The 19,688-nt window shown below is 39.9% G+C and overlaps 1 protein-coding gene and 1 pseudogene across 20 annotated transcripts in view; one reads left to right on the top strand and one right to left on the bottom strand.

The window, feature by feature from the left end:
- EFCAB3 (EF-hand calcium binding domain 3) overlaps nt 1-19,688 on the bottom strand; it is a 477,549-nt gene that overhangs the window by 379,803 nt on the left and 78,058 nt on the right. For all 20 annotated transcript variants that reach the window (XR_007147003.1, XM_047833629.1, XM_047833634.1 and 17 more), the window contains one exon: nt 1,072-1,215. Coding sequence is in view for 19 of the 20 variants with exons in the window: in XM_047833629.1 (XP_047689585.1) it covers nt 1,072-1,215 (144 nt within the window). In the remaining variant the exon portion in view is untranslated. The remainder of the gene's footprint in view (nt 1-1,071; nt 1,216-19,688) is intronic.
- Nucleotides 17,923-18,049, top strand: LOC125152286 (uncharacterized; annotated as a pseudogene).

Raw genomic sequence — 19,688 nt, 5'->3', positions numbered from 1 at the left:
AAATCGCTATTATCAGGTAGTATCATATTTTCATCAACCCTCCTCATCTCAAATATGTTAATAAACAAAACAACCAACACACTTAAAGTTCAAAATTACCAGTCTCACTTAAACAGGAGCTTAATGAAGAAAAAGGGGTAGGTAATCCTCACAGGGAAAGACAGTTCTTTGACAAAGACCATAGACAGCATGCTCTTGTTACTAGGCTAGTTTTGCATAAACATTTCACATAAAAGAGTATAATAGTACATTTGTAACTTCAAGGTATGAAAAATACAAAGGAGTGGAAATGTTCACCTGTGGTTGTGTACTACCTGTCTCCTACATGCAGAACATCAGCAGCAAATGATAGTCTTATTTGAAAAACTGTAGAGGCGCCTGGGTGGCTCAGTCGGTTAAGCATCTGACTTTGGCTCAGGTCATGATCTCATGGTTCATGAGTTTGAGGCCCACGACGGGCTCTGTGCTGACAGCCCAGACCCTGTAACCTGCTTTGGATTCTGTGTCTCTCACTCTGCCCCTCCCCCTGCTCCTGCTCTGTCTCTCTGTCTCTGTCTCTGTCTCTCTCTCTCAGAAATAAACACTAAAAAAAATTTTTTTAAGAAAAATTACAGTCCACAGTCTTTGTTTTACTTTGTAAACTCATTTTTGTTTTGTTTGAATCTTTTTTTACTTGCTAACTTAGTAACTTTTTTACTTGCTAACTTCGTGGCCACCACAAAGTCTATTTTACAGTATGGATTTCTGAAGTCATGTTAACAAAAAAAACGGGAATAGATCTCTTAACATTTCCTAACAGTCCCCTCTGTGTTCACGGGGATATGCCATTTTCCAGTTGCATGTTACACAACTTGAAGGTAATCAATGCATATTTGATCAATTTAGAGTAACAATAAATTAGATATTAACATTTTTTCTGTTGGACAACCAAACAATCTGAGGTTTCTTTATATTTTCTAAGTATATATATTGGCATATCAACCAAGTACAAGCTACAAGGGAAAAAAAAGATTGACAAAAGGCAGACTGACAATCTTATATATCTTTTAATTGTAATATTGGAATACTTACCATCCACTGTTGTTAATTTCAGTGCAGCTAGGAATTCATTTTTTTTCAAGTTACTATTCAAGTTAGACAGAGTGGTCCACAGGAGAGAAATATTCATCTTCCCTTTGCTGAGATTATGGAGGTTTTCAATAGCATCAGGCAATACTGAAAGGTAGATCACACACAAGTTTTACAACACCCTTGTCCAAGAAGTTAGTACAGTTAAACTATTACCTGGAACAGTCAGGAATTAAGGTTTTTATGGGCAAGAAGAATAACAAATATGTTATAAATGATTGCCAATTTTCAAATATTAAAACACAATAAAATATTTAACACCAAAATTAGTGTTTCTTTGAGGATTCTGAAATATTTCAAGAACTTATAGTGACCCTCTGCTGAATAACCAATATAAAGAGTCATTTTCATTGACTTATAGATTTACAGAAGTCTAATTCATAAACAACTCCAACTGATTAAACCATGAATTAAACCATGAAACCAAAATAGCTTTTGCTCTACATCTCCCCCGAACATTGTTCCCTGGATCTTACTTTCTCTTCAATCTACTACTGCAGCCCATGGAAAGATATTTTGTGGGGTTTTTTGTTTTGTTTTTGTTTTGTTTTTAATTCCAATGGAAAACCTTTGGAAGGTTTAAGGGGCAGGGAGTGAAATTATCTCATTACCAATGTGTAAAAAGATCACTCTACTACTGTATAGAGAATAGACTCTCTGGAAGATCAAGCAGTTAGGAAGCTAGTTCAGAGAAAAAGAAGACAGTGGCTTCAGCAAGGGTAACAGTGATGAGAACAGAAGTGGACAAACATAGGATGTGTTTGGAGAATAAAACTGAAAGTATTTTTTAAAAAAAATGTTTTTAATTTGTTTAAGATTTTATTTTTAAGCAATCTCTACACCTGATTGTGGGGCTCACACTTACAACCCAGAGATTAAAAGTCACTCGCTTTATCAACTGCACCAGCCAGGTGCCCCAAAACTGAGAGTATTTAGTGATGAATTGAATGAGAAGCTGGGGCCATGAAGAACTCCTAGGTTTAGAACTTAGAAGCTGAGTGGATCCAAGGGATACAGGAGCACTGATGCATAGGGCCACTTGTACCCCAATGTTCATAGCAGCACTCTCAACAATAGCCAAATTATGGAAAGAGCCTAAATGTCCATCAACTGATGAATGGATAAAGAAATTGTGGTTTATATACACAATGGAATATTACATGGCAATGAGAAAAAATGAAATATGGCCTTTTGTAGCAACGTGGATGGAACTGGAGAGTGTGATGCTAAGTGAAATAAGCCATACAGAGAAAGACAGATACCATATGGTTTCACTCTTATGTGGATCCTGAGAAACTTAACGGGAACCCATGGGGGAGGGGAAGGAAAAAAAAAAAAAAAAAAGAGGTTAGAATGGGAGAAAGCCAAAGCATAAGAGACTGTTAAAAACTGAGAACAAACTGAGGGTTGATGGGGGGTGGGAGGGAGGAGAGGGTGGGTGATGGGTATTGAGGAGGGCACCTTTTGGGATGAGCACTGGGTGTTGTATGGAAACCAATTTGTCAATAAATTTCAGAAAAAAAAAAAAAAAAAAAAAAGAAGCTGAGTGGAAAGTGGTGTCGAAAACTGAGGTAAGAGAGCCTAGGGAAAGAATAAGATCGTTGGACAGCAAGAATTCTTTTTTTATATACATATTAAGCATGAGATACATGGGGAGTCAAAAGAACAGCAATATTATTTAAAGCAATAAGATGATTCGGGAAGAGGCTTAGAGAATGGGACTCAGAATGGATCCTGGGATCATGTTAATATAAAAGCCAGTCAGAAAAGAGGGAGCCAGCAAACAAGACCAAAAAAGAAGAGCTAGGTCTACAATGGAATATTATTCAGTTATGAGAAAGAAGGAAATCCTGACATTGGGGACAAAAGAGTGACAAGCACTATGCTTGGTAAGATAAATCAGAGAAAGACAAATACTATAAGGTCTCACATCTGAAAAAGCAGAACTCAGAAACAGAGTAGAATGGTGGTTACCAGGAAATTAGGAAGAGGCTGGTCAAGGGTACTAATTTACAATTAGAAGATGAAAAAGTTCTGGGCATCTAAGGCACAGTATTGTGATTATAGTTAGCAATACTATATTATATACTTGAATGTTGCTAAGAGAATAAATCTTGGTATTCTCACCACAAAAAAAGAAATGATCATTATGTGATGTGATGATGCTGTTAGTTAACACTATGGTGGTAATCGTATTGCAATATATAAGTGTATCAAATCAACACTTTGTACACCTTAAATTCACACAATGTTATATGCCAATTATATCTCAATTTTAAAGAAAAAAAAGGAAGAACCAATAAGGTGGGAAAAAAATGAGATGACAGTGTCACAGAAAACATAAGGAGAAGAATTTTGAAGAATAAACATATTAAATTAAAAATAAGAGGGGCGCCTGGGTGGCGCAGTCGGTTAAGCGTCCGGCTTCAGCCAGGTCACGATCTCGCGGTCGGCGAGTTCGAGCCCCGCGTCGGGCTCTGGGCTGATGGCTCAGAGCCTGGAGCCTGTTTCCGATTCTGTGTCTCCCTCTCTCTCTGCCCCTCCCCCATTCATGCTCTGTCTCTCTCTGTCCCAAAAATAAATAAACGTTGAAAAAAAAAATTTAAAAATAAGAATGGTTGGGGCGCCTGGGTGGCGCAGTCGGTTAAGCGTCCGACTTCAGCCAGGTCACGATCTCGCGGCCCGTGAGTTCGAGCCCCGCGTCAGGCTCTGGGCTGTTGGCTCAGAGCCTGGAGCCTGTTTCCGATTCTGTGTCTCCCTCTCTCTCTGCCCCTCCCCCGTTCATGTTCTGTCTCTCTCTGTCCCAAAAATAAATAAATGTTGAAAAAAAAATTTTTTTTAAATAAGAATGGTTGAATCATTATGCTGCACACCTGAAACTAATGTAATACTGTATGTTAATTATACTTGAGTTAAAAAAGACTACTAGAGGTAAACAAGATGAAAATAGAAAATTGGCAAATGGAGTTAACAAAGTGAGATTACACTTTTGTAAAAAGCTAAGGTGGAATGTCAAGGTCAAAAACCTGAATGAGTGGGGTTTTTTTAAGTTTATTTTATTTCTATTTTGAGAGAGACAGAGAGAATGAGAGCAGGGAAGGGACAGAGAGACAGTGGGAGACAGAGAATCCCAAGCAGGCTCCATGCTGTCAGTCAGCACAGAGCCCAACATAGGGCTTGAACCCATGAAACTGTGAGACCATGACCTGAGCCAAAATCAAGAGTTGGATGCTCAACCAACTGAGCCACAAAGTCACCCCATGAATGAGTGTTTTTATTTTTTATTTTTGAATGTTTATTTTTGAGAGAGAGAGAGAGAGACAGAGCATGAGCTGGAGAGGGACAGAGAGAGAGGGAGACACAGAATCTGAAGCAGGTTCCAGGCTCTGAGCTGTCAGCACAGAGCCTGACACAGGGCTCAAACAGCTCAAACAGCACAGAGCCTGACACAGGGCTCATGAACAGCATGATCATGACCTGAGGCATAGTCGAATGCTTAGCCGACTGAGCCACCCAGGTGCCCCCTATAAAGAGAGAACTGGCAATATAGAATGACGATAGCCAGATTCCCCTTCAATTTCCAATGCAAAACACACTCTATACTGAGTTAAAATATCAATAAAAATAATATTTGGTGATGAATTGAATCAGGGAAGTGGAAGTGGTGGAGCTAGGGCCATAAGGAAAGAAAAGACCAAGAATGACTCCTAACTTTTCAGCCTAAACAACTGAATGCTAAGCTCAATAGAAAGGGAAATCACCAGATGCCAGAAGTGAGGAAGAATTACTGTGTGTGTGCCTGAGCTGACGCCATGGCAGTCAGATGGTATAACGCATAAGTAGAGAACATAAGCTCTGAGTTGCTTTTTTTTTTAATTAATTCATTTATTTTGAGTGAGAGAGAGAGAGAGAGAGAGAGCATGCGGAAGGGGCAGAGAGAGGGAATCCCAAGTAGGCTTCTCACCGTTGCATGGAGCCTGATGCAGGGCTTGAGCTCACAAACTGTGAAATCATGATCTGAGCTGAGATCAACAGTCAGATGCTTAACTGACTGAGCCACCCAGGCGCCCCATGAGTTGCCTTTTTTTTTTTGAGAGAGAGAGAGACAGAGTGTGTGCATATGGGAGAGGGGCAGAGAGAGAGAGAGAGAGAGAGACAGAATGCTTTTTTTTTTTAAATATAACTTATTGTCAAGTTAGCTAACATACAGTGTGCTCTTGGCTTTAAGAGTAGATTCCCATGATTCATCGCTTACATACAACACCCAGTACTCATCCCAACAACTACCCTCCTCAATGCCCATCACCCATTTACCCCTCCCCCACCGTCTCCCCATCAATCCTCAGTCTGTTCTCTGTATTCAGGAGTCTCTTATGGTTTGCCTTCCTCCCTCTTTGTTTGAAACTATTTTTTCCTCTTCCCTTCCCTCATGGTCTTCGGTTAAGTTTCTCAAATTCTACATATAAGTGAAAACATGATATCTCTCTTGCTCTGACTTATTTCACTTAACATAATACCCTCCAGTTCCATCCATGTTGTTGCAAATGGCAAGATTTCATTCTTTCTCATTGCCGGTAGTATTCTGGTGTGTGTGTGTGTGTGTGTGTGTGTGTGTGTGTGTGTGTGTGTGTGTGTATCACATCTTTTTTATCCATTCATCAGTGGATAGACATTGGCTCTTTCCATAATGTGGCTATTGTTGATAGTGCTATTATAAACATTGGGGTACATGTGCCCCTATGAATCAGCACTCCTGTATCCTTTGGATAAATTCCTAGTAGTGCTATTGCTGGGTTGTAGGGTAATTCTATTTTTAATTTCTTGAGGAACCTCTACACTGTTTTCCAGAGAGGCTGCACCAGTTTGCACTCCTACCAAAAGTGCAAGAGGGCTCCCATTTCTCCACATCCTCACCAACATCTGTTGTTTCCTGAGTTGTTAATTTTAGCCACTCTGACCTGTGTGAGGTGGTATCTCAGTGTGGTTTTGATTTGTATTTCCCTAATGATGAGCGATGTTGAGAATCTTTTCATGTGTCTGCTGGCCATCTGCATGTCTTCTTTGGAAAAGTATTTGCTCATGTCATCTGTCCATTTCTTCACTGGTTTGTTTGTCGGGTGTTGAGCTTGGTAAGTTCTTTATAGATTTTGGATACTAACCCTTTATCTGATATGTCATTTGTAAATATCTTCTTCCATTCGATCAGTTGCCTTTTAGTTTTGTTGATTGTTTCCTTTGCTGTGCAGAAACTTTTTATCTTGATGAGGTCCCAATAGTTCATTTTTGCTTTTATCTCCCTTGCCTTCAGAGACATATCAAGTAAGAAGTTGCTGTGGCTGAGGTCAAAGAGGTTGTTGACTGTTTTCCCCTCTAGGGTTTTGATGGTTTCCTGTCTCACATTTAGGCCCTTCATCCACTTTGAGTTTATTTTTGTGTATGGTATGAGAGAGTGGTCCAGTTTCATTCTTCTGCATGTTACTGTACAGTTCTTCCAGCACCATTTGCTAAAGAGACTTTCTTTTTTTCCTTGGATACTCTTCCCTGCTTCATCAAAGATTAGTTGGCCATACATTTGTGGGTCCAATTCTGGGTTCTGTATTCTATTCCACTGGTCTATGTGCCTATTTTTGTGCCAATACCATACTGTCTTGATGATTACAGCTTTGTAGTAGAGGCTGAAGTCTGGGATTGTGATGCTTCCTACTTTGGTTTTCCTGTTCAACATTACTTTGGCTATTCGGGGTCTTGTGTGGTTCCCTACAAATTGAAAGATTGTTTGTTCTAGCTCTGAGAAGAATGCTGGTGCAATTTTGAGTGGGATTACACTGAATGTGTAGATTGCTTTGGGTACTATCCACATTTTAACAATATTTTTTCTTCCAATCTGTGAGCCTGGAATGCCTTTCCATTTCTTTGTGTCTTCTTCAATTTCTTTCATAAGTTTTCTACAGTTTTCAGCATACAGATCTTTTACCTCTTTGGTTAAACTTATTCCTAGGTATTTTATGGTTCTTAATACAATTGTAAATGGGATCGATTCTTTGATTTCTCTTACTATTGCTTCATTCTTGGTGTATAGAAATGCAACCAATTTCCGTACATTGGTTTTATATCCTACGACTTTGCTGAATTCATGTATCAGTTCTAGAAGTTTTTTGGTGGAGTCTTTTGAGTTTTCCATGTAGAGTATCATGTCATCTGCAAAAAATGAAAGTTTGACTTCTTTGCCAATTTGGATGCCTTTTATTACCTTTTGTTGTCTGATTGCTGAGGTTAGGACTTCCAACACTATATTAAACAACAGTGGTGAGAGCAGACATCCCTGTTGTATTCCTGATCTCAGGGGGTAAACTCTCAGTTTTCCCCATTGAGGATATTAGCTTGGACTTTTCATATGTAGATTTGAGGATATTAGCTTGGACTTTTCATATGTAGATTTGATGTTAAGATATGTTCCTTCTATCCCAACTTTCTGGAGGGTTTTTACTAATGATGCTGTATTTTGTCAGATGCTTTTTCTGCATCTATTGACAGGATCATATTGTTCTTATCCTTTCTTCTATCTATGCGATATACCACATTGGTTGATTTGCGAATACTGAACCAGTCCTGCAGCTCAGGAATGAATCCCACTTGATCATGGTTAATAATTCTTTTAATATACTGTTGAATTCAATTTGCTAGTATCTTGTTGAGAATTTTTGCATCCATGTTCATCGGGGATATTGGCCTGTAATTCTCCTTTTTAGTGGGGTCTCTGTCTGGCTTGGGAATCAAGGTAATGCTGGCTACATAGAATTAGTCCAGAAGCCTTCCTTCCATTTCTATTGTTTGGAACAGCTTGAGAAGAATAGGTACTAACTCTGCTTTAAATGTCTGGTAGAAGTCCCATGGGTAGCCATCTGGCCCATTTGTTGGGACTCATTTGTTGGGATATTTTTGATAACTGATTCAATTTCTTCACTGGTTGTGGGTCTGTTCAAATTTTCTGTTTCTTCCAGTTTGAGTTTTGGTAGTGTGTGGGTGTCTAGGAATTTGTCCAATTTCTTACAGATTGTCCAGTTCGTTGGCATATAATTTTTCACAGTATTCTCTAATAATTGTATTTCTGTGGTGTTGGTTGTGATCTCTCCTCTTTCATCTGTGATTTTATCAATTTGGGTTCTCTCTCTTTTCTTTTTGAGAAGTCTGGCTAGGGTTTTATCAATTTTGTTTATTGTTTCCAAAAGCCACCTCTTAGATTAATTGATCTGTTCTACTGTGTTTTTTGTTTAGTTCTGCTCTAATCTTTATTATTTCTCTTCTTCTGCTGGCTTTGGGGTTTCTTTGCTGCTCTGCTTCTAGTTCCTTTAGGTGTGAGGGTAGATTCTGTATTTGGGATTTTTCTTGTTTCTTGAGATAGGCCTGGATTGCAGTGTATTTTCCTCTTAGGACTGCCTTTGCTGCATCCCAAAGGGTTGGGAATGTTATATTTTCATTTTCATTTGCTTCCATATATTTTTAAATTTCTTCTTTAACTGCCTAATTGACCCACTGATTCTTTAGTAGGATGTTCTTTAACCTCCATGCATTAGGAGGCTTTCCAAATTTTGTCTTGTGGTTGATTTCAAGTTTCATAGCATTGTGATCTGAAAATATGCATGGTATGATCTCAATCCTTTTATATTTATTTAGGGCTGCTTTGTGACCCAGTATATGATCTATTTTGGAGAATGTTCCATGTGCACTCGAGACAAATGTGTATTCTGCTGCTTTGGATAAAAAGTTCTGAATATATTTGTCAAGTCCATCTGGTCCAGTGTATCATTCAAGACCATTGTTTCTTTATTAATTTTCTGCCTAGGTCATCTCTCCATTACTGTAAGTGGAGTATGAAAGTCATCTACAGGGAAGATGGTGGCGTAGGTGGACGCTGGGCTCACCACATCCTGCTGATCACTTAGATTCCACCTACACCTGCCTAAATAACCCAGAAAACTACCAGAAGACTAGCAGAACGGATTTTCCAGAGCCAAGCGTAGACAAGAGAACCACAGAAGAGGGCAGGAAGGGTGGAAGGCGGTGCATGCTACAGACTGGCGGGAGGGAGTCGGGGCAGAGGGGCAGCCTGTCGGCCAAGCAGAGGCCCCGAGTCTGGCTTGCAAAAGCAGAGGGGCCGGACGGAGTGTGTTCGGACAGCAAGCGGGACTTAACATCTGGAAGGTTATAAGTTAACAGCTCTGCTCAGAGAGCGGGAAGGCTGGAGGACAACGGGAGTGAGAGTTGTTGAGCCCCGGACAGCAAAGCTCAGCTTGGTGGGGAACAAAGGCGCTCGCCAGTGCCATCTCCCTTGCCCATCCCCCAGCCAAAATCCCAAAGGGAACCAGTTCCTGCCAGGGAACTTGCTTGCACCGCACAAACATCCAACGTTGTGCTTCTGCAGATCCATCCCACCGGAGGCGGATCTGACTCCCTCCTGGTGCTGCAGGGCTCCTCCCAAAGCTGATCACAGAAGGATAAGCTAGCTGAGCCTGCCCCTCCCGCCCCTATGCACCTTGCCGATCCACCACAGCTAATACGCCAGATCCCCAGCACCATAAGCCTGGCAGTGTGCAAGTAGCCCAGACGGGCCACGCCACCCCACAGTGAATCCTGCCCCTAGGAGAGGGGAAGAGAAGGTACACACCAGTCTGACTGTGGCCCCAGCAGTGGGCTGGGGGCAGACATCAGGTCTGACTGCGGCCCCACCCACCAATGCAAGTTATTCAAGACAGCACAGGGGAAATGCCCTGCAGTCCCGCACCACTCCAGGGACTATCCAAAATGATGAAATGGAAGAATTCCCCTCAAAAGAATCTCCAGGAAATAACAACAGCTAATGAACTGATCAAAAAGGATTTAAACAATATAACAGAAAGTGAATATACAATAATAGTCATAAAATTAATTGCTGGGCTTGAAAACAGTATAGAGGACAGCAGAGAATCTATTGCTACAGAGATCAAGGGACTAAGGAACAGCCAGGAGGAGCTAAAAAATGCTATAAATAAGCTGCAAAATAAAATGGAAACAACCACGGCTCAGATTGAAGAGGCAGAGGAGAGAATAGGTGAACTAGAAGATAAAATTATGGAAAAAGAGCTGAGAAAAAGATTAAAAAAATCCAGGAGTATGAGGAGAAAACTAGAGAACTAAATGATGCACTAAAGGGAAATAATCAACGCATAATTGGTATTCCAGAGGAGGAAGAGAGAGGGAAAGGTGCTGAAGGTGTACTTGAAGAAATCATAGCTGAGAACTTCCCTGATCTGGAGAAGGAAAAGGGCATAGAAATCCAAGAGGCACAGAGAACTCCCTTCAGACGTAACTTGAATTGATCTTCTACATGACATATCATAGTGAAACTAGCAAAATACAAGGATAAAGAGAAAATTCTGAAAGCAGCAAGGGATAAATGTGCTCGTAATATAAAGGGAGACCGATAAGACTTGTGACCGATCTCTCTTCTGAAACTTGGCAGGCCAGAAAGGAATGGCAGGAGTATCTTCAATGTGATGAACAGAAAAAATATGCAGCTGAGAATCCTTTATCCAGCAAGTCTGTCATTTAGAATAGAAGGAGAGATAAAGGTCTTCCCAAACAAACAAAATCTGAAGGAATTCGTCACCACTAAACCAGCCCTACAAGAGATCCTAAGGGGGATCCTGTGAGACAAAGTACCAGAGACATCACTACAAGCATGAAACCTACAGACATCACAATGACTCTAAACCCATATCTTTCTATAATAACACTGAATGTAAATGGACTAAATGCGCCAACCAAAAGACATAGGGTATCAGAATGGATAAAAAAGCAAGACCCATCTATTTGCTTTCTACAAGAGACTCATTTTAGACCTGAGGACACCTTCAGATTGAGAGTGAGGGGATGGAGAAGTATTTATCATGCCACTGGAAGTCAAAAGAAAGCTGAAATAGCCATACTTATATGAGACAAACTAGATTTTAAATTAAAGGCTGTAACAAGAGATGAAGAAGGGCATGATATAATAATTACAGGGTCTATCCATCAGGAAGAGCTAATAATTATAAATGTCTATGCGCCAAATACGGGGGCCCCCAAATATATACAACAATTACTCACAAACATAAGCAACCTTATTGATAAGAATGTGGTCATTGCAGGGGACTTTAACACTCCACTTACAGAAATGGATAGATCATCTAGACACACGGTCAATAAAGAAACAAGGGCCCGGAATGAGACATTGGATCAGATGGACTTGACAGATATATTTAGAACTCTGCATCCCAAAGCAACAGAATATACTTTCTTCTCGAGTGCACATGGAACATTCTCCAAGATAGATCACATACTGGGTCACAAAACAGCCCTTCATAAGTATACAAGAATTGAGATCATACCATGCATACTTTCAGACCACAATGCTATGAAGCTTGAAATCAACCACAGGAAAAAGTCTGGAAAACCTCCAAAAGCATGGAGGTTAAAGAACACCCTACTAACGGATGAGTGGGTCAACCAGGCAATTAGAGAAGAAATTTAAAAATATATGGAAACAAGCGAAAATGAAAATACAACAATCCAAACGCTTTGGGACGCAGCGAAGGCAGTCCTGAGAGGAAAATACATTGCGATCCAGGCCTATCTCAAGGAACAAGAAAAATCCCAAATACAAAATCTAACAGCACACCTAAAGGAAATAGAAGCAGAACAGCAAAGACAGCCTAAACCCAGAAGAAGAAGAGAAATAATAAAGATCAGAGCATAAATAAACAATACAGAATCTAAAAAACTGTAGAGCAGATCAATGAAACCAAGAGTTGGTTTTTTGAAAAAATAAACAAAATTGAGAAACTTCTAGCCAGGCTTCTCAAAAAGAAAAGGGAGAGGACCCAAATAGATAAAATCATGAATGAAAATGGAATTATTACAACCAATCCCTCAGAGATACAAGCAATTATCAGGGAATACTATGAAAAATTATATGCCAACAAACTGGACAACCTGGAAGAAATGGACAAATTCCTAAACACTCACACACTTCCAAAACTCAATCAGGAGGAAATAGAAAGCTTGAACAGACCCATAACCAGCGACGACATTGAATCACTTATCAAAAATCTCCCAACAAATAAGAGTCCAGGACCAGATGGCTTCCCAGGGGAGTTCTACCAGACGTTTAAAGCAGAGATACTACCTATCCTTCTCAAGCTATTCCAAAAAATAGAAAGGGAAGGAAAACTTCCAGACCCATTCTATGAAGCCAGTATTACTTTGATTCCTAAACCAGACAGAGACCCAGTAATAAAAGAGAACTATAGGCCAATATCCCTGATGAATATGGATGCAAAAATTCTCAATAAGATACTAGCAAATTGAATTCAACAGCTTCTAAAAAGAATTATTCACCATGATCAAGTGGGATTCATTCCTGGGCTGCAAGGCTGGTTCAACATTCGCAAATCAATCATTGTGATACATCACATTAATAAAAGAAAAGATAAGAACCATATGATCCTGTCAATCGATGCAGAAAAGGCATTTGACAAAATTCAGCATCCTTTCCTAATAAAAACCCTCGAGAAAGTCAGGATAGAAGGAGCATACTTAAACATCATAAGAGCTATTTATGAAAAGCCCACAGCTAACATCATCCTCAATGGGGAAAAACTGAGAGCTTTTTCCCTGAGATCAGGAACACGACAGGGATGTCCACTCTCACCGCTGTTGTTTAACACAGTGTTGGAAGTTCTAGCATCAGCAATCAGACAACAAAAGGAAATCAAAGGCATCAAAATTGGCAAAGATGAAGTTAAGCTTTTACTTTTTGCAGAAGACATGTTATTATACATGGAAAATCCGATCGACTCCACCAAAAGTCTGCTAGAACTGATACATGAATTCAGCAAAGTTGCAGGATACAAAATCAATGTACAGAAATCAGTTGCATTCTTATACACTAACAATGAAGCAACAGAAAGACAAATAAAGAAACTGATCCCATTCACAATGGCACCAAGAAGCATAAAATACCTAGGGATAAATCTAACTAAAGATGTAAAAGATCTGTAAGCTGAAAATTATAGAAAGCTTATGAAGGAAATTGAAGAAGATATAAAGAAATGGAAAAACATTCCGTGCTCATGGATTGGAAGAATAAATATTTTCAAAATGTCAATACTACCCAAAGCTATCTACACATTCAATGCAATCCCAATCAAAATTGCACCAGCATTCTTCTCGAAACTAGAACAAGCAATCCTAAAATTCATATGGAACCACAAAAGGCCCCGAATAGCCAAAGGAATTTTGAAGAAGACCAAAGCAGGAGGCATCACAATCCCAGACTTTAGCCTCTACTACAAAGCTATAATCATCAAGACAGCATGGTATTGGCACAAAAACAGACACATAGGCCAATGGAATAGAATAGAAACCCCAGAACTAGACCCACAAACGTATGGCCAACTCATCTTTGACAAAGCAGGAAAGAACATCCAATGGAAAAAAGACAGTCTCTTTAACAATTGGTGCTGGGAGAACTGGAGCGCAACCTGCAGAAGAATGAAACTAGACCACTTTCTCACACCATTCACAAAAATAAACTCAAAATGGATAAAGGACCTGAATGTGAGACAGGAAACCATCAAAATCCTAGAGGAGAAAGCAGGAAAAGACCTCTCTGACCTCAGTCGTAGCAATTTCTTACTTGACACATCCCCAAAGGCAAGGGAATTAAAAGCAAAAATGAACTACTGGGGCCTTATGAAGACAAAAAGCTTCTGCACAGCATAGGAAACAACCAACAAAACTAAAAGGCAACCAACAGAATGGGAAAATATATTTGCAAATGACATATCGGACAAAGGGCTAGTATCCAAAATCTATAAAGAGGTCACCAAACTCCACACCCGAAAAACAAATAACCCAGTGAAGAAATGGGCAGAAAACATGAATAGACACTTCTCTAAAGAAGACATCCGGATGGCCAACAGGCACATGAAAAGATGCTCGCGTCGCTCCTCATCAGGGAAATACAAATCAAAACCACACTCAGATATCACCTCACGCCAGTCAGAGTGGCCAAAATGAACAAATCAGGAAACTATAGATGCTGGAGAGGATGTGGGGAAACGGGAACCCTCTTGCACTGCTGGTGGGAATGCAAATTGGTGCAGCCGCTCTGGAAAACAGTGTGGATGTTCCTCAAAAAATTAAAAATAGACCTACCCTATGACCCAGCAATAGCACTGCTAGGAATTTACCCAAGGGATACAGGACTACTGATGCATAGGGGCACTTGTACCCCAATGTTTATAGCAGCACTCTCAACAATAGCCAAATTATGGAAAGAGCCTAAATGTCCATCAACTGATGAATGGATAAAGAAATTGTGGTTTATATACACAATGGAATACTACGTGACAGTGAGAAAAAATGAAACATGGCCTTTTGTAGCAACGTGGATGGAACTGGAGAGTGTGATGCTAAGTGAAATAAGCCATACAGAGAAAGACAGATACCATATGGTTTTACTCTTACGTGGATCCTAAGAAACTTAACAGAAACCCATGGGGGAGGGGAAGGAGAAAAAAAAAAAAAAGAGGTTAGAATGGGAGAGAGCCAAAGCATAAGAGACTCTTAACTGAGACCAAACTGAGGGTTGATGGGGGGTGGGAGGGAGGGGAGGGTGGGTGATGGGTACTGAGGAGGGCACCTTTTGGGATGAGCACTGGGTGTTGTATGGAAACCAATTTGACAATAAATTTCATATACTGAAAAAAAATAAAGTCATCTACAATTACCGTATTATTATCAGTAAGATTGCTTATGCTTGTGATTAATTTATAAATTTGGGTTCTATCAAGTTGGGGGCATAAACATTTATGATTGTTATCTCTTCTTGATGGATAGGCCCCTTAATTATGACAATAATGTCCTTCTTTATCATTTGCTACCGTCTTTACTTTAAAATCTAGTTTGTCTGATATAAGTATGGCTATTCCAGCTTTCTTTTGGCTTCCAGTAGCATGATATATGGTTCTCCATCCCCTCACTTCCAATTTTCAGGTGTCCTCAGGTCTAAAATGAGTCTCTTGTAGACAGCATATAGATGGAACTTGGTTTTTTATCCATTTTGATACCCTATGCCTTTTGATTGGGGCATTTAGCCCATTTACATTCAGAGTTATGACTGAAAGATATGTATTTAGTGTCATTGTGTTATCTGTAGGTTTCATGATTGTGGCAATGTCTCTGGTCCTTTGTAGTCTTTGCAGCATTCCACTCACAGAGTGCCTGCAGGGTTGGTTTAATGGTCATGAATTCCTTCAGTTTTTGTTTGTCTGGAAAAGACTTGATCTCTCCTTCATTCTGAATGACAGCCTTGATGGATAAAGGATTCCTGGCTGCATATTTTTCCTATTCAGCACATTGAATATTTCCAGCTACTCCCTTGTGGCCTGCCAAGTTTCAGTGGACAGGTCTGCTACTACCCTTATGTGTCTGCCCTTGTAGGTTAAGGCCCATTTGTCCCTAGCTGCTTTCAGAATTCTCTCTTTATCTTTGTATTTTGCCAATTTCACTATGATATGCCTTGGGGCTGACCTGTTTCTGTTAATTCTGAAGGGAGTTCTCTGTGCCTCCTGGACTTGGATGTCTGCTTCCTTCCCCAGGTTAGGGAAGCTCTCAACTATAATTTGGTGAAATAAACCTTCTGCCCCTTTCTCTTTCTTCTCCTTCTGGAACTCCTATGATACAGATATTATTATATCTCATTGAATCACTTAGGTCTCTAATTCTCCCCTCAAGGTCTAATATTTTCCTCTCTCTCTCTTTTTCAGCTTCATCATTTTCCATAATGTTATCTTCTATTTCACTTATTCTTCCCTCTGCTCCTTCACCCTTGCTGTCTCTGCATCTAGTTTATTTTGCATCTCATTTACTGCATTTCTTAATTCATCATGACTATCTCTTGTGTCCTTGATCTCTGCAGCAATAGATTCTCTGCTGTCTTCTATAGTTTTTTAAAGCCCAGCTCTTAGTCTTATGATGATTATTCCAAATTCTTGTTTAGATATATTGTTTATATCTGTTTTGAGCAATTTTTCTGGCTGTCATTTCTTCCTAGAATTTTTGAGAATTCTTCTGTCTAGTCATTTTGTCTAGTTTTCTGTCTTTTACGTGTTTTAATAGTTTGTTATGTGTCCTGCCCCTGTGAGTACTACTATGTTAAAAAGGGGTCATATACTATCCAGGGCCTGACCCTTCAGGAGGTGTTTTTGGAGTGTGTCGCATGCTCTCTGTTGTTGTGACTCTGGTTGCTTTATACCCCTACTCCCAGTGGTGGTTTGGACCTTCCACCAGGCGTGCTTTGATTTGTTCATTGACGTAACCCTGGAAAAAATTAAAAAGGGGAGGGGGTGGAAGAAGCCTTATCCCATAGAAAGAGGGAAATGACAGGGGCAGGGAAAGAGAAGAAAAAATTGAGCGGGCAGAGAATCAGAGAAACTATACGGCTTAATCTAGAGAGAGAGAGAAAAATAAAGAAGGAGGAGATACAGAAGAGGTGTAAAATGCATAGATTAAAAATGCCTGATTAAACAAATTAACAACCAAAATAGAGAAGGGAAGGAAGAAGAAGAAGGAGAAAAGACGAGAAAAGAAAATAGGTATTACCAAAGATCAAATCAGAAAATGAAAAACTGCCGGACCGTTGTTCGATGGTGCCCTGGAACCAGTGGTTGTGCTGGTCTGGAGGAGGGACCCTCTGACTGGGTAAGGGTCAATTCTCCCTCCAGCAGATATGCAATTGCCAGGCATGGTGAGGCAGGGTTTGGTGTAAGCAGTCCAACCTCCACCGGGGGCCTGCTGCCCTGTTCCCTGAAGCCCCACCATGTTGGTGATTGGAGGAAAATGGCATCATCGAAGTTTCTCCTCCCTAGACCAAACCACCCTGTTAGGCAGCCCTCACAGCACAGCACAGCACAGCACAGCACAGGCACGATCTGGTCAGTTTGTCCCGCTCCACAGTCTCCTGCACCTCCCAGGCACTCAGCTGGGATTCAAACCCCAACATCTTAAAGGATCCCACTCCACACACCTGGTTCTGGGGTGGCACCACTCTGCCAAGCTGACACAGGGCCTCTCAAGATAGAATCTTAAGCAGGATCCATGCCCAGCACAGAGCCTGATGTGGGGCTCCATCTCACAACGCTGCGGTCATGACCTGAGCTAAAATCAAGAGTCGGACACTCAACTGACTGAACCAACCAGGCACCACTCTACCCGAGTTCTAATCTTAATTCTACCACATACTAGCTATGTGAATTCTTTAACCTCTGTGCCGTGGTTTTCCCACCCATAAAATAAAAATAATAGAGTTGATGTGAGAATTAAATGAGTTAATAAATAAAAATTATTTAAAACAGTACTGGCACATAGTAAACCCTCAATAAATGTGAGTAATATAATAAGTATTATTGTTATTACTTGGTACAGACAAGTCTAGAATTATAATTGAGATGCCTACTTAAAACCAGGGCCTGGGTGGCTCAGTCAGTTAAGCGTCGACTTCAACTCAGGTCACGATCTCTCAGTTTGTGAGTTTGAGTCCCCCATTGGGCTCTGTGCTGACAGCTCAGAACCTGGAGCCTGTTTCGGATTGTGTGTCTCCCTCTCTCTCTGCCTATCCGCTGTTCGCACTTTGTCTCTTGCTCTCTCAAAAATAAATAAACATTAAAAAAAATTTTAATACAAAACAAACAAACAAAAAAAAAGACAGGGCCCAGCTTTGCACAGTGGCAGTATCATAGCCAATGAGGTTTATCCGAGGTGCGATTATTGCTAATTGAAAACTTTTCCCAAAAAAGACAGGGCCCCGGAAAATCTTTCTATCTGAAAATTATTAATAAAAACACTTTAGTCACCTTTTTAGGAATTCAAGAAGAAAGGCTGTTCTCTGCCAGAGGTGTGGATAGAAGGAATAAAATCTCCAATGATAACCTAAATCCCAAGGCCATCATGTGTGAGTGTCAGGTTCCAAATCAATTTATACAATACATAAATCTCAAAGAATTAATATAAACCTGTCACCAGCTAATATCTTTATGGAAAAAAACTAAATTGGATCCCAATTTCACTCTAAACATAAAAATCAATTTCAGGTGAATTAAAGACTTAACTATGAAAAAGAAAAACTTAAAAACTTTTAGGAGAAAATATTGGGAAATATCTTAACGTCATCAAAAGAGTGACAGGCTTCTATTTTCCTTTTAAAGGCTAAGTTATCTGCTAAATGTGAGAAGGGCTAAGGTTGGAGTAGGAATGGAAGTTTGAGAGAATGGAGATTGTTAATTAGTTATTTCAGAGAGTAAAAGAATAAACTAACTGGGAGAGGGTGGGAATCGCATAATTCCTAGGTAGTGCTGAGGGCCACCAGACACTGATGGTCAAGATTTCAAAGTGTTCAATCTGCTGAGCTATATAATTTTCTCTAGAAATGATGTCAGCCACGAGGAGAAGCCAGCATTGGGAGTTTTGTCAGACAGGTGCAACCAAAGGGCAATTTAGGGTACTGAAGACTTTAGGGTATTCGAGGTACACAGACCAGAGATTTTCAAGTGGATAAGGAAGAAAAGTGAAAACAGGGAGACTGGTGGGTAAGGACGAAGTTGAGGGATAAATGGATAGAAGGTCCCAATGAGGTATACAGAACCAATAAGCTGTCTGGTGAAGAAATGAGCAGCCAGATGAAGAAAAAAGGAAAGCAGTGAATATAAATGTGCAATATTTAACAACAAGAAAGGAAATTTAACTATAGATATGAGATAATATACTATACTATAGTATAGTATATGTAATATACTATACAACTCTGTGCTAATAAAACTTTTTAACTCAGAGTGCCTGGGTGGATCAGTTGGTTAAGCATCCTACTTCGGCTTGGGTCAAGACCTCGCTGTTTGTGAGTTCGAGCCCCACGTCGGGCTCTGTGCTGACAAGCTCAGAGCCTAGAGTCTGCTTAGATTCTGTGTTTCTGTCTCTTTCTGCCCCTCCCCGGCTCATGCTCTATCTTTCTCTGTCTCTCATAAATAATAAAAATGTTTAAAAACAAAAACAAAAACTTTTTATCTCCATGAAACTAAAATCCCCAGGATAAATGAAGTGACTAACAATGCAAATAATCTCTTCATCCAATTAATCTATTATGTTCCACCTTGTATAGAAAGCAAATTAAATTGATTTCTAGTGTAAGGTAAAATAACTGTTACTTAAAACGCACTATTACCTAATAGCTAAGCACAAAATAACAAAATACTACTTTTCACTTCAATTTTTAAACTAACTTCACTCCATTTAAAATATACATATAGGACCTTATATTTCTTTACAGTGAGCTTCTGAGTGGCCAAGACTGTCTTTCTCATCTTAACAGCTCATCAGCTTAACAGAAAGCATATATAACAATGGCTCAGTAAATATTACTGAATAAATTGGAAGATGGAAAAAAATATATAAACAAATGAAAGAGGAAATTCTGCATATGAGTACTC

Source organism: Prionailurus viverrinus, chromosome E1, assembly GCF_022837055.1.
Source record: "Prionailurus viverrinus isolate Anna chromosome E1, UM_Priviv_1.0, whole genome shotgun sequence".
Taxonomy (NCBI): domain Eukaryota; kingdom Metazoa; phylum Chordata; class Mammalia; order Carnivora; family Felidae; genus Prionailurus; species Prionailurus viverrinus.
This window is presented reverse-complemented; position numbering and strand designations above follow the sequence as displayed.